General features: G+C 45.8%; 1 protein-coding gene across 1 annotated transcript in view; it reads left to right on the forward strand.

Annotated features, from left to right (window-relative positions):
* ABCD2 (ATP binding cassette subfamily D member 2) overlaps positions 1–15,514 on the forward strand; it is an 82,078-nt gene that overhangs the window by 4,819 nt on the left and 61,745 nt on the right. Inside the window, exon 4 of the mRNA XM_068276305.1 lies at positions 7,984–8,149. Within this exon, the coding sequence (XP_068132406.1) occupies positions 7,984–8,149 (166 nt within the window). The remainder of the gene's footprint in view (positions 1–7,983; positions 8,150–15,514) is intronic.

The raw sequence follows: 15,514 nt of genomic DNA on the forward strand, positions 1-15,514 counted from the left end.
GTTTCCATACTATGAAGCATTGCTTACCTGTGTTTCAACCCTATTTGCTTTACGGTCTATTTTTCCAAATGCAGTGTTTGGTTGCTATACATTTGAAAACTTTTCCTTATATCTTTGAAAACCGTGGATAACCTCTTCCTGCAACCCATCTGTTTGCTGTGTCACTTCCCCTTCTTTCACTACTTCTGCCAGGCCAAGCTCTTTCACTCCACTTGGCTCCACCCCCTCAAAGCCAGGACATTGCTGCTTCCCCCCCTCCAGACCAAGAGCTTGGCCCTCCATGTCCACAAAGTTAAAGAGAACCCGAGGTGGTTTCTAAGAATGATATCCACATACAGAGGCTGGGTCTGCTTATATTGCTATCTCAATCCCCCCTAAGTTCCCCCACAGCGCGGCTGTGATTTATGGGGCATAGCAGAGCGCAGGGGGAACTTAGGGGGGATTGAGATAGCAACAGAGGCTGGGCAATATAAGCAGACCCAGCCTCTGTATGCGGATAGCATTATCAGAACCCACCTCGGGTTCTCTTTTTTTATTGTATTCATCAAAAAAGACATGAATTTTGTCAAAAAATGATTTTTAATTTCTGTGCTGACATTTTTCAAATAAAGTAAAATTTCTGTATACATTTTTGTCCAAACTTATTGTGCTACATGTCTTTGATAAAAAAAATCCATTCAGTGTATATTTATTGGTTTGGTTAAAAGTTATAGCGTTTACAAACTATGGTGCCAAAAGTGAATTTTCCCATTTTGAAGCATCTCTGACTTTTCTGAGCACCTGTTATGAGGTGCTAAAATTCCAGGATAGTATAAATACCCCCCAAATGACCCCATTTTGGAAAGAAGACATCCCAAAGTATTCACTGAGAGGCATGGTGAGTTCATAGAAGATTTTATTTTTTGTCACAAGTTAGCGGAAAATGACACTTTGTGACCAAAAAAAATTTCTTCTAACTTGTGACAAAAAAAAAAATGTAATCTGCCACAGACTCACCATGCTCCTTTTTGAACACCTTGAAGTGTCTTCTTTCCAAAATGGGGTCATTTGTGGGGTGTGTTTACTGTCCTGGCATTTTGGGGGGTGCCTAATTGTAAGCACCCCTGTAAAGCCTAAAGGTGCTCATTGGACTTTGGGCCCCTTAGCGCAGTTAGGCTGCAAAAAAGTGCCACACATGTGGTATTGCCATACTCAGGAGAAGTAGTATAATGTGTTTTGGGGTGTATTTTTACACATACCCATGCTGGGTGGGAGAAATATCTCTGTAAATGACAATTATTTGATTTTTTTGAAAAAATTTTTTTTTCACAAAGTGTCATTTTCCGCTAACTTGTGACAAAAAATAAAATCTTCTATGAACTCACCATACTCCTAACGGAATACCTTTGGATGTCTTCTTTCTAAAATGGGGTCATTTGTGGGGTTCCTATACTGCCCTGGCATTTTAGGGGCCCTAAACCGTGAGGAGTAGTCTTGAAACCAAATGTCGCAAAAATGACCTGTGAAATCCTAAAGGTACTCATTGGACTTTGGGCCCCTTAGCGCACTTAGGGTGCAAAAAAGTGCCAAACATGTGGTACCGCCGTACTCAGAAGAAGTAGTATAATGTGTTTTGTGGTGTATTTTTACACATACCCATGCTGGGTGGGAGAAATATCTCTGTAAATGACAATTATTTGATTTTTTTAAACACAATTGTCCATTTACAGAGAGATTTCTCCCACCCAGCATGGGTATGTATAAAAATACACCCCAAAACACATTATACTACTTCTTCTGAGTACGGCGATACCACATGTGTGACACTTTTTTTGCAACCTAGGTGCGCTAAGGGGCCTAACGTCCTATTCACAGGTCATTTTGAGGCATTTGGATTCTAGACTACTCCTCACGGTTTAGGGCCCCTAAAATGCCAGGACAGTATAGGAACCCCACAAGTGACCCCATTTTAGAAAGAAGACACCCCAAGGTATTCTGTTAGGAGTATGGTGAGTTCATAGAAGATTTTTTTTTTGTCACAAGTTAGCGGAAATTGACACTTTGTGAAAAAAAAAACAATACAAATCAATTTCCGCTAACTTGTGACAAAAAATAAAATCTTCTATGAACTCGTCATACACCTAACAGAATACCTTGGGTGTCTTCTTTCTAAATCGGGGTCACTTGTGTGGTTTCTATACCACCCTGGTTTTTTAGGGGGCCTAAACCATGAGGAGTAGTCTTGAACCCAAATGTTTCAAAATGACCTGTGAAATCCTAAAGGTACTCATTGGACTTTGGGCACCTTAGCGCAGTTAGGCTGCAAAAAAGTGCCACACCTGTGGTACTGCCGTGCTCAGAAGAAGTAGTATAATGTGTTTTGTGGTGTATTTTTACATATATCCATGCTGGGTGGGAGGAATCTCTGTAAATGACAAATTTTTGATTTTTTTGACACACAATTGTTCATTTACAGAGAGATTTCTCCCACCCAGCATGGGTATGTGTAAAAATACACCCCAAAACACATTATACTACTTCTCTTGAGTATGGCGATACCACATGTGTGACACTTTTTTGCAGCCTAGGTGCGCTAAGGGGCCCAACGTCCTATTCACAGGTCATTTTGAGGCATTTGTTTTCTAGACTACTCCTCACGGTTTAGGGCCCCTAAAATGCCAGGGCAGTATGGGAACCCCACAAGTTACCCCATTTTAGAAAGAAGACACCCCAAGGTATTCTGTCAGGTGTATGGTGAGTTCATAGAAGATTTTATTTTTTGTCACAAGTTAGTGAAAAATGACACTTTGTGAAAAAAAAAACAACAATAAAAATCAATTTCCGCTAACTTTTGACAAAAAATAAAATCTTCTATGAACTCGTCATACACCTAACAGAATACCTTGGGGTGTCTTTTTTCTAAAATGGGGTCACTTGTGGGGTTCCCTTTACTGCCCTGGCATTTTTACGGGCCCAAAACCGTGAGTAGTCTGGAAACCAAATGTCTCAAAATGACTGTTCAGGGGTATAAGCATCTGCAAATTTTGATGACAGGTGGTCTATGAGGGGGCAAATTTTGTGGAACCGGTCATAAGCAGGGTGGCCTCTTAGATGACAGGTTGTATTGGGCCTGATCTGATGGATAGGAGTGCTAGGGGGGTGACAGGAGGTGATTGATGGGTGTCTCAGAGGGTGGTTAGAGGATGCACTGGGGAGGTGATCGGAAAGGGGTCTGAGGGGGATCTGAGGGTTTGGCCGAGTGATCAGGAGCCAACACGGGGCAAATTAGGGCCTGATCTGATGGATAGGTGTGCTAGGGGGTGACAGGTGGTGACAGGAGTTGATTGATGGGTGTCTCAAGATGTGATTAGAGGGGGGAATAGATGCAAGCAATGCACTGGCGAGGTGATCAGGGCTGGGGTCTGAGGTCGTTCTGAGGGTGTGGGCGGGTGATTGGGTGCCCTAGGGGCAGATAGGGGTCTAATCTGATGGGTAGCAGTGACAGGTGGTGACAGGGGGTGATTGATGGGTGATTGATGGGTGATCAGTGGGTGATTAGATGGCAGAACAGATGTAAACAATGCACTTTGGAGGTGATCTGAGGGTAGGTCTGGGGCAATCTGATGGTGTGGGAGGGTGATCAGATGCCCGTAAGAGGCAGGTTAGGGTCTGATCTGATAAGTGGCAGTCACAGGTGGTGATTGACGGGTGATTGACGGGTGAATGACGGGTGATTGACAGGTGATTACAGGGGAGAATAGATGTATACAGTACACAGGGGGGGGAGGTCTGGGGGGTCTGAGGTCATTCTGAGGGTGTGGGTGGGTGACTGGGTGCCCTAGGGGCAGATAGGGGTCTGATCTGATGGGTAGCAGTGACAGGTGGTGACAGGGAGTTATTGATGGGTAATTAGTGGGTGTTTAGAGGAGAGAACAGATGTAAACAATGCACTTGGGAGGTGATCTGACATCAGGTCTGCGGGCGATCTGATGGTGTGGGTGGGTGATCAGATTGCCCGCAAGGGGCAGGTTAGGGGCTGATTGATGGGTGGCAGTGACAGGGGGTGATTGATAGGTGATTGACAGGTGATCAGTGGGTTATTACAGGGAAGAACAGATGTAAATAATGCACTGGCAAATTGATAAGGGGGGGGGGGGGGTCTGAGGGCAATCTGAGCGTGTGGGCGGGTGATTGGGTGCCCGCAAGGGGCAGATTAGGGTCTAATCCGATGGGTAACAGTGACAGGTGGTGATAGGGTGTGATTGATGGGTGATTGATGGGTAATTAGTGGGTGTTTAGAGGAGAGAACAGATGTAAACAATGCACTTGGGAGGTGATCTGACGTCGGATCTGCGGGTGATCTGATGGTGTGGGTGGGTGATCAGATTGCCCGCAAGGGGCAGGTTAGGGGCTGATTGATGGGTGGCAGTGACAGGGGGTGATTGACAGGTGATCAGTGGGTTATTACAGGGAAGAACAGATGTAAATAATGCACTGGCGAATTGATAAGGGGGGTCTGAGGTCAATCTGAGCGTGTGGGTGGGTGATTGGGTGCCCGCAAGGGGCAGATTAGGGTCTAATCTGATGGGTAGCAGTGACAGGGGGTGATTGATGGGTGATTGATGGGCAATTAGTGGGTGTTTAGAGGAGAGAACAGATGTAAACAATGAACTTGGAAGGTGATCTGACGTTGGATCTGCGGGCGATCTGATGGTGTGGGTGGGTGATCAGATTGCCCGCAAGGGGCAGGTTAGGGGCTGATTGATAGGTGGCAGTGACAGGGGGTGATTGACAAGTGATTGACAGGTGATCAGTGGGTTATTACAGGGAAGAACAGATGTAAATAATGCACTGGCGAATTGATAAGGGGGGTCTGAGGTCAATCTGAGCGTGTGGGTGGGTGATTGGGTGCCCGCAAGGGGCAGATTAGGGTCTAATCTGATGGGTAGCAGTGACAGGGGGTGATTGATGGGCAATTAGTGGGTGTTTAGAGGAGAGAACAGATGTAAACAATGAACTTGGAAGGTGATCTGACGTCGAATCTGCGGGCGATCTGATGGTGTTGGTGGGTGATCAGATTGCCCGCATTAGTCAATGACTAATCTCTTTTGCAAAGGAATATGGGGAAACAAAGACTACTACATTCACAGCAGACGTTACATTCAAGAAGAAATGAGAGGTGATATCTGAGTAGCATCTGACTGCCACAGGGTGTGGGGAGCCTGTCAAATACCCCAGAGGCGAGATAAGGCCAATGTAATACTGGCCCATCTTATTTGGTGAGTGAGGATCCTTCAGGGTGTTCCTGGTGGTGGTGACAGTATTGTTGTCTATGGTGGAGCACTGTTCTGGAGGAGAAATGACATAAATTAATCTGCCCCCCTTTTATTGCCACCAACAGAGCTTCCTGTTGGTGGCATCTGATTGCTGCTGCGATTTACATTTTTTAAAATGTATTGTTTTTTTCTTTTTCAATAAACATATTTTAAATTCCCTCCCCCCTCCCAATCCCTGAGATCGCCTCTCATAGGCATCAGCCTATGAGAGACAATTGTTTGTAAGTCTCTCGTGGGGACAGCTAAGTGACAGAGCTGTTCCCAGTCCAGCACTAGATCGCAGCACTGTACAAGTGATTTCTGCCGGGGTTTTTTTTCAGCGGAGCGTCGTAACTCAGCGGGGATACGTGCACATCCGCTCACGCGATCCCCTGCAATCTCATCCCCTAGGACTTGACACCTTTTGGCGTTAGGCGCTTCTGGGGGACCCACCTTGCGGCCGCCAATCGGTGTTAAGCAGTCGTAAGGTGGTTAAAGCAAACTGTAATTTGTAATTTAGGTACTCTTTAATAGCTGTGTGTAAAGTTATTTTGATAGGACTGTTATACACGCTGTACACTGACTGCTTCACATTGTTTCTTCAGTGTTGTCCCAAGAAAAGATATAATAAAATATTTACAAAAAAAAAATTAAGAGGGATATTCAACTTTTGTGAGGTACTGTGTTGGACCTGCTGCGCAATGTTTTTGTTTTATAAATATTAAACAAAGTAGGAAAGCTGTAAGAAGGTTTGCCAATAATGTTTGCAGTATGCAGAACTGCTGAAAGTGTGTTTTTTGCCAAAAAAGTATACCCAGAATCAGAATCAGAATATTTTATTTCGCCAAGCACGACTGGGCCGTGCCCGGAATTGGTTTTGGCAAGTACAGTGCAAGTGTGAAGAAAAAGAACAGGACATACAATACAACTACATGCAAGCATCAGCAATACAAAGATACAGTTCCAGCAATTGGTCGCCTTTGAACACATTTACATAGCAATATGCTTCCATGCGATCAGGTTTAGCGTTCAAGAGTTCAGGTAGTTAACGGCTGAGGGGAAGCAGCTGTTCCTGTGCCTTGTGGTCCTGGTGTAGATGGATCGGAATACCATCCCTTCAATTGCTCTGTCCTGTCCTGTCTTTAGATTAGATATTACTGTATTGCTTTATTTATGTCTGAACATTATAAATATGTATAAAATCTATACATAGTTCTATATTAATGCAGGCATCATATCCAGTTTTTCATTTTTTTTGCCTGGTAGCCCTCTGTAGAAGAGCAGAGATGTGGCATCCAACTCCTTTTACCTCATGAGTACCATCATGCCATCAGCAATAACTGATGTTCCAGCTCTGTATACTGTAACATTATTTATCAAAACAGAGAACAGTTTTAAGAGACCCTGTCATAAATGTAAATTGTCGTATTATCTGCATTTAAACTGCCATGAGAGTGAAGCTTTATCTGTGAGGAATAGGTGTTTGTCTTTTTTATTGAACAATGTTTTCTCTTTAGCAGTGCAGTGTGTCAAAATGATTTTCCCTTGGAGTTTCTTTACCACCTGACTCTTGCTGATATCAGATGCTCCTGGAGCTGTCAAATAACAAGGGTGCTGTCAGAAACACTTTAAATTAAAGATTCAGTTTTAGCATTGGGAATAGCCCCTGTTACCAACACTAGTCAGGCAAAACAGAACATCTGTTTGGGGTCATTACATCCTGAAAGCAGACTACTACAAATAACAAGACAAATTACACTACACAGGTGAGCCTTCTCTGTTACATTAGTTTCAGTATATAATGACATCAGGCAGTACATTGACATCATTGTCTATGTACTGACAATGCACTGCTGCATCCATTTTGTGCATGACGAAATGCTGTCCAATTCAGTATAGTTGAAAGGGTCAGGGCTTCGACACCAGTGTTGTACATTTTCATAAAATGCACAGCCAAATGCTTTGCAGAGCAGAGTGAGCCTGGGCCCTAAATACAGATTATTGCTAAATGTATTTTTAGTTATTGACTAGCTCTCTTTAAAGAGACTCCGTAACAAAAATTGCATCCTGTTTTTTATCATCCTACAAGTTCCAAAAGCTATTCTAATGTGTTCTGGCTTACTGCAGCACTTTGTACTATCACAGTCTCTGTAATAAATCAATGTATCTTTCCCTTGTCAGACTTGTCAGCCTGTGTCTGGAAGGCTGCCAAGTTCTTCAGTGTTGTGGTTCTGCTTTGCACTCCCCCCTCAGGGGGGAAAGAAACACACAAATGATCTCTTGAGATTCAAAAGGAATGCTGTATACAGCCTGCTTGTGTATGGATGTATTTTCTATGTGTGGACATACTGTACATCAACCTACTTCCTGTTTTGGTGGCCATTTTGTTTGTTTATAAACAAACTTTTTAAAACTGTTTTTAACCACTTTTAATGTGGCGGGGAGCGGCGAAATTGTGACAGAGGGGAATAGGAGATGTCCCCTAACGCACTGGTATGTTTACTTTTGTGCGATTTTAACAATACAGATTCTCTTTAAGAAAATACCCACTGTATATTCTATCAATATTATGACTAGGTATTGCAAACAGTATCTAAGAAAAGGGTTTTGTATAACTAGCTTTTATGTTTTGCTATTAGGTTGCCTATCCATTAGTAAAATATGTGTGCTGTATGTTGATATTTTACAGGTTACAGAGTTAGCGGGATACACAGCCAGGGTTTACAATATGTTTTCAGTGTTTAATGAAGTAAAACAAGGAATATACAAGAGGTCACTAATTCAGGAAACACAGCTGCAAATTAAGAACCAAGAAAAAACAGGATTTCACATAGAGGCACCTCTTGAGATAAAAGGTAAATGTTATGTATTTATATTTAACCAGAAAAAAAATATTAGTTCTAATATTAAATTTTGTCTTCAAGAACCAAAAACAATAAGTTCTAAGTCAGGTTTTTGGATTGAGCACTGTTTGGTCGCATGAAGCAATTTTGAACATAAACATAAAAATCTGGGCTAAAAATGTATTCTGATTATTACTGTGTTCTCTACACAGAGGTCAGTAATGCAGAGTTGATAGCATCTCCTCAAAGTTTAAACTTTTCCAACAGTTATGAAAGTGATACATGTGCAGTACCAAGGAGCTGAAAGTTGAAGAAGTCAGAAATGTTGCAATCTGGTCTGGTTATAGGTCAAGAAAACAGCAATTGCTCATGGTAATAGGTTACGAAAGCATTCTGCTACAGTATCCAAACGTGTGAGAAGCTTACTGAGTATGCTGGATACAAATTCATTTTTCACTTGTGTGATGCAGACTGCTGAGGCACAGCTATTAGACAATGAATTCCATTGTGCATTAATTAAAAGTATTCCCCAAGTTATATCTGTTTTGCAGTTTATTTTAGAACACACTTTTCCTTTGTGTTTATCCTGCTTTGACTAGGGATGGTCAATAACAAATAATTCTGAGTTAGTGAAGTGTTGTGCGAATTGTATATTGAAATTTATGCAGCTAGAAAATGGACCAATCAAATTCCACCAAGGTGGAATTCCATTGGTCTCTTTTCAAGTTGAGTACATTATCATACATGATTTACATAATGCTGTCTCAGCTTGGAATTATTTGCATATCATTAACCATCCCTAACTATGACTGGTCACTTAAAGCAGTAGGATCAGCCATGCTATGCCAGGGAAAAAAACACATATATATAAGTAGATAAATACTTGATCTACTTACATAAAACATGTATTGTACTGTCCACATTTTGATTTCAGTTAATGTTATATAGTAAATGACGAGAATTCTGTTCTTGGTGGGGGCCATGTCTTTTGCCCACAGTTAAGGCTAACTCGTGATGTAATTTCTGCCCTTTACTTTTTTTCTTGTCTCCTCCAATCACTGAGTCACCTCAGCCTTGCTTGTAAACACAAGTGAGTAGGGGATCAGGTTTCAGATAAGCAGCAGGCAGGGAAATAAAGGGAAGAGGAGGAATATAGTATAGATAAAAATAACCCCCAGCATGCAATTCTTTGGCACCGACTACTAAAGAGCCAGTGCTCCTAAGGTATATGATAACTCCAAATCATAACAGCAGAAAAAGGTTTGAATGCAGGATTAGCATCTTTATCACTTAATACACTCAGACCAGTTGCTGTTGAAATTTGATTTTTATGGTGACAATACCGCTTTAAAACTGCTTCTTCCTTTTTTTTAACTGATGAGCAGCGTGCTATGTTGCGCCATAGCAGGGAGCACAGTATAATAGCAACAGGGGTGATTCAGCTTGCTGGGTTGGTGAAGGAGTGGCCAGCTATGTCTGGGGAACACTAGTACACATTTTAGACTTTCGGGCAGGATGAACGGGAACAATCGCATCAGACGAGGAAACGCTGCATTGTGCATGTATTGCATTAACCACTTGCCGACCGCGCACTCATACCGCGCGTCGGCAAAGTGGCAGCTGCAGGACCAGCGACGCAGTATTGCGTCGCCAGCTGCAGGCTGATTAATCAGGAAGCAGCCGCTCGTGCGAGCGGCTGCTTCCTGTCAATTCACGGCAGGGGGCTCCGTGAATAGCCTGCGGGCCGCCGTGTAAACACAAGCGGAAATAATCCGCTTTGTTTACATTTGTACGGCGCTGCTGCGCAGCAGCGCCGTAAGGCAGATCGGCGATCCCCGGCCAATCAGCGGCCGGGGATCGCCGCCATGTGACAGGGGACGTCCCGTCACTGGCTGCACAGGACGGATAGCGTCCTGTGCAGCCCGGATCTCCAAGGGGGGGCCAGGTAGGAGAGGGAGGGGGAGGATTTCGCCGCGGAGGGGGGCTTTGAGGTGCCCCCCCCCCCCGCAGGCAGGAGCGATCAGACCCCCCCAGCACATCATCCCCCTAGTGGGGAAAAAAGGGGGGCGATCTGGTCGCTCTGCCTGCACGCTGATCTGTGCTGGGGGCTGCAGAGCCCACCCAGCACAGATCAGCTACAACAGCGCTGGTCCTTAAGGGGGGGTAAAGGGTGGGTCCTCAAGTGGTTAAACCATGTTGTAGCTGACAACTTTTGAAAGCTGAAAAATATATATCATTTTAATAGGTACTTTCTAAGTCTCATGACACTTCATGGAATTCCCCTTTAAAACACACCATAAGTGGGTTCTTCTTATTTAAAGAGGGGATTGATTTTGTAACATTGTCATATATACAGTTTTTATGAACATTCTGGAATATCAGTGGCCCCATCAACACTTTCACAAGTGTGCTTAGTCTTTTTATGGGTCCTTCATTTAACAGTGTAAATGGCTTGACTATCAAATAGGACTGTACTCTTTGACTACAATTCATTTAACAGTGTAAATGGCTTGACTATCACATAGGACTGTACTCTTTGACTACAATTCACCCTGCTTGAGGCTCACATTGCTCTCATTCCAACAGCAGGAAGCAGAGCCGGATTAAGACCACCCTGGGCCCCAAGCAGAGCAATACATTTGGGGCCCCCCTCCTCAGCCACCCTGTTGAAAGGATGCCTCCCCCCCCAGTATAGGTGACTGGATGTCCCTGCAGTATAGGTAGTTGGATGTCCCCCTACTATAGGTAGTAGCCAGATGTCCCCCCAAAATAGATAGCAAGACAATCCCCCAGTAAAGGTAGCCAGATGTTCCCCCAGTATAGCTAGCCAAGTGACCCCTCCCCCACTATAGGTAGCCAGATGACCCCCCAGTATATATAGACAGCTGTCACCTTATTTAATTCCCCAAGGCTCATTCCTCCCCCCCCACTCACTTATGTTCTCCCCTTTGGCACCATCTCCCTCTGTCAGGCCACACATCTTTATTGCCCCCCCTCCTGGCACCATGATCCCTGCCTCGCTAATGCTAATTTCCGAAGTTTCGGTACCCCTCCTTCCATCTCTGTTTTCACTCCCCCCCCCCCCCCCCCCCCAACATCCATGCCTTTTTGGTGGTCAGTGGCAGTGCATCACTGCCTGCACACAACCCACTTTACTATAGTATGAAACCCTATAGGCCACATCCCTACTCAGTACTGACAGGTGGAAAAGCCATTATGATTCGATCACAGTGAAATAGTCAGTAACAATTGATGCATGTATGGCCATCTTTAGATTATAGTTTCTAATAACAAGATTGGAGAGAGGAGAGAGAAGGCAAAGCAGGTGGTTTTGGTGCACGGCACACAACACCGGTTACCCAAACCAGGAGCTCCATAGCAGCAATATGCTGCGCTGGACGTGTAAGGATAATTCGAGGCTCAAGTGATCTCCGTACCCCAAATTACACCTCCCTCCGAGTTGCAACGACTCGGAGGGGGGGGGGGATAGTATTTAATGCCGCCGGGGAGTTTAGTAGCAGCAGGAAGAGCCGTCATTTGGCGCTCCCGGCGCCCAACTCACCCACAGCGTACAAATACTACGGGCTCAGATGATTTTCTGAGTGCTTTTAGCCATTAGAGCTTTCTGAGAGCTTTTTAAAAAAACGCTCAAATTGACTTACATCAAAATTATGGTAAAATTGCGATCACGGTAAAATTGCGATCACGGTAAAATTGCTTAGAAAAGTGTTTATAGTGTTTCTGAGCCCTTATGCAGAGAAGGGGAGAAACGGTGAGGAGAGAAAAGCTGAGAGGGAAGAAGATATTTGCCTCACCAGGATTGCACTTTATTTAGCTTTCCTGTACAAGAAGACACAGCCAGCCAGCACTAGGGGCAGAGGGAAACAAAGGTGAATGAGGGAGGGCTGGTGCACACCAAGAGCAATTTGAAAAGTGCTTGGCTAATGTTACCCTATGAGGGTGTTCCCACAGCAGCATTGTGATTTTTTTTGAAATCGCAAACATGCTGCATGTAGCATTTATTGAAGAAGTTCATTCAAAAATTGCTCTGAAAATCGCTTCACAAAATCACACTCCCAAATTGCTAGCGATTGCTATTGCGATTTTGTCGTGCACTAGCCCAGAGAGAGAAGGAGTGGAGAGAAATTGAGACTAGCCTGAGATGGAGCAGAGAGCTTATCTGTATTGCAGTCCCACATCACACAGAGGCTACTTGCCTGTAATAGGACTTCTGTCCCTGCCAGTCTCTCACACAAGTCAGAAAGCAGCCCTCCTGGAGTCTAGGGACTGTCAAAAACTGTTCAGCTTGTTTAACACCTTATCCACACATGCAGTCATTATAACAATTGGGAGAGACCAGACAGATTTTTTTCCCACAGACCCTCCAGGCAAGCTCTGCATCATGCTCAGGGCCGGATTTCGGCCAAGGCCACCTAGGCCATGGCCTGGGGCACCACAGGAGCAAGGGCACCAAAGCAGCAGGCTAAACTGGTGCAGCATTTGCAAGCTCGCAAATGCTGCAATGCAGGGAGATCAGGTGAGCACCTGACTGAGGTACTCCTAGCCGCCTGTGCAGCAGACACCTTGCTCTCTGTGCACATTTGCATTGTGGCCAGCAGCTATGAACTTGGGTAGCATTGGAGACAGAAAGGAAGAGGAAGCTTCTGCACTGGAGACGAGCAGAGAAATGAGTGACACTGATGGCTGCTGTGGTGTGAAGGCGAGCTGGCTACCTATACTGAAAGGGGAGGGGGGGTTGAGGGAGCCATCTGGCTACCTATACTGGAGGGAAAGAGGGAGGGGTCATCTGGCTTCCTATTCTAGGGAGGGGTTCATCAGGCTACCTATACTGGAGGGAAGGGACACCTCGTTACCTATATTGAAGGGGGGTGGCTGGTGACAGTGGCCTTGGGCGGTAAAGAGTACAAATCCGGCCCTGATCATGCTGTGTATATTTACCAGCTTGCCTGCCCTCTAATTGCACTTTTATCAGCTAGCCCAGTGTTTCACTTTGCCTTACAACAACAAACCTGAATACCAGCCCTAAATCTCTGAATGAAAGGTGGTCTGGGGGGAAATCTCCCCCCTTCTCCCCTGTAATAGATACTTTGTTTCCCTCTGCTCACACTCTGCAAATTACATCTTGTTTGCTGCCAGATAATGTCACAGCATGCCAAACTAACAACATTCACGTCTGATCATGGCTGTGGCCATACTCAGGTATAACTTGGGTCATAAAACTAAGGCTAAATGATGATGCTATCATGGAAGAAAAAATAACTACAGATGTACCTGTAGCCTTGGCCCTGGCTAGCAAGTAGTTTTGCTGTTTGTTTTCAAAACATTTTTATTAGTGGAGAACGCTGGACAGAGATCACACAAATAACATTAGTCATCCAGACCCCAGCCTGTGTCTGACAGCTAAACTAAGGAGGGGAGGGGGGGAAGATCCAGGAGAAAACACTGTCTGTATGTGTCTTATTTTCTATGTTACGGAGAGACTTTGTTTTTAACGGACCATAAAGAGTTACATCAACAGGGGCAATAAATCTTTATTGGGGCTGCCGGGGCCCCTGACCTTTCACTAGATCAAAACAACTGCCTCTGTTGCCTGGTGGATAATCCGGCTCTGGCGGGAAGGTGGGACTACATTATTACAGTCATGGACATGAGTGGGGTGAGACCATTCCATTTCTGTTGATGTGTTGAATCTGCTTCAGCAGAGCTGTGTAATTATCAGTCTATAGACTCTTGACTTTAATACCCCTGTGATCTAGCGAATTAAGAGAGGATGTATGCTGATCATGTGCTGTATAATGTGTGGAAGCACTTCACAGTATATAGGGGTTTAGAATGAGGTGTACCTCCATTTCCCTGCAAATCATAGAATTTGTTTTTATGCATTGGAGATGTGGTGGGTGTGATAGTAGCACTTGGCTGCTGATTTTATGTGGTGTTTTTGACAAGTAAATGTTTTATACTTTTCTATAAGGGACCAATAGTGTGGGATATTGTTATCTGCTGTACAGATACTGAGAAATGCAGACATCAGTGGCGTAGCAATGGGGATAGCCGCCATAGCGTTGCTACGGGGCCCCGCTGCAGCGCTACGTCACAGGGGGCCCGCAGCTGCCCGAGAGGACTTTTTTTTTTTTTGTTTATTCTTTTTTTGTTTTGTTTACTTTTTGTTTCGCCGGTTGGGGCCCCCCTCCCTCACCTCAGTGCCCCCCCCCCTCCTCACCTGGGGTCCCCCCTCCTTTTATCAGCGGCGGGAGGTGAGTCATATACAGAAGGCTCCGGCGGGGGTAATCAGCCACTAGAGGTTCAGCTGCCTCCGGGCTACGGTGTCCCCACTGTATTGCTGCTCGCACCGCCTCCTGGTTTATTGCGAGCAGCAATACAGTGGAGACACCGTAGCCCGGAGGCAGCTGAACCTCTAGTGGCTGATTACTCCGACGGAGCCTTCTGTATATGACTCACCTCCCGCCGCTGATAAAAGGAGGGGGGACCCCAGGTGAGGCAGCTACCTCCCCTCCCACCCGGCTACCTAACTGCCCACCCTCCCACCCGGCTACCTAACTGCCCACCCTCCCACCCGGCTACCTAACTGCCCACTACCTAACTGCCCACCCGGCTACCTAACTGAGGGCTACCTAACTGCCCACCCACCCACCCGGCTACCTAACTGCCCACCCACCCACCCGGCTACCTAACTGCCCACTCTCCCACCCGGCTACCTAACTGCCCACTACCTAACTGTCCACTCTCCCACCCGGCTACCTAACTGAGGGCTACCTAACTGCCCACCCTCCCACCCGGCTACCTAACTGCTCACCCTCCCACCTGGCTACCTAATTGCCCACCCTGCCACCCGGCTACCTAACTGAGGGCTACCTAACTGGCCACCCGGCTACCTAACTGCCCACTCTCCCACCTGGCTACCTAACTGCCCACTACCTAACTGCCCACCCTTCCACCCGGCTACCTAACTGCTCACCCTCCCACCTGGCTACCTAACTGCCCACCCTCCCACCCGGCTACCTAACTGAGGGCTACCTAACTGCCCACGCTCCCACCAGGCTACCTAACTGCCCACTACCTAACTGCCCACCCTCCCACCCGGCTACCTAACTGCTCACCCTCCCACCTGGCTACCTAACTGCCTACCCTGCCACCCGGCTACCTAACTGCCTACCCTGCCACCCAGCTACCTAACTGCCCACCCGGCTACCTAACTGCCCACCTGGCTACCTAACTGCCCACCCTCCCACCTGGATACCTAACTGCCCACCCGGCTACCTAAATGCCCACCCAGCTACCTAGCTGCCCACCTGGCTACCTATCTGCGTACCCTGCCACCCAGCTACCTAACTGCCC

The sequence above is a fragment of the Hyperolius riggenbachi genome, chromosome 3, assembly GCF_040937935.1.
Source record: "Hyperolius riggenbachi isolate aHypRig1 chromosome 3, aHypRig1.pri, whole genome shotgun sequence".
In the NCBI taxonomy this organism is placed as follows: Eukaryota; Metazoa; Chordata; class Amphibia; order Anura; family Hyperoliidae; genus Hyperolius; species Hyperolius riggenbachi.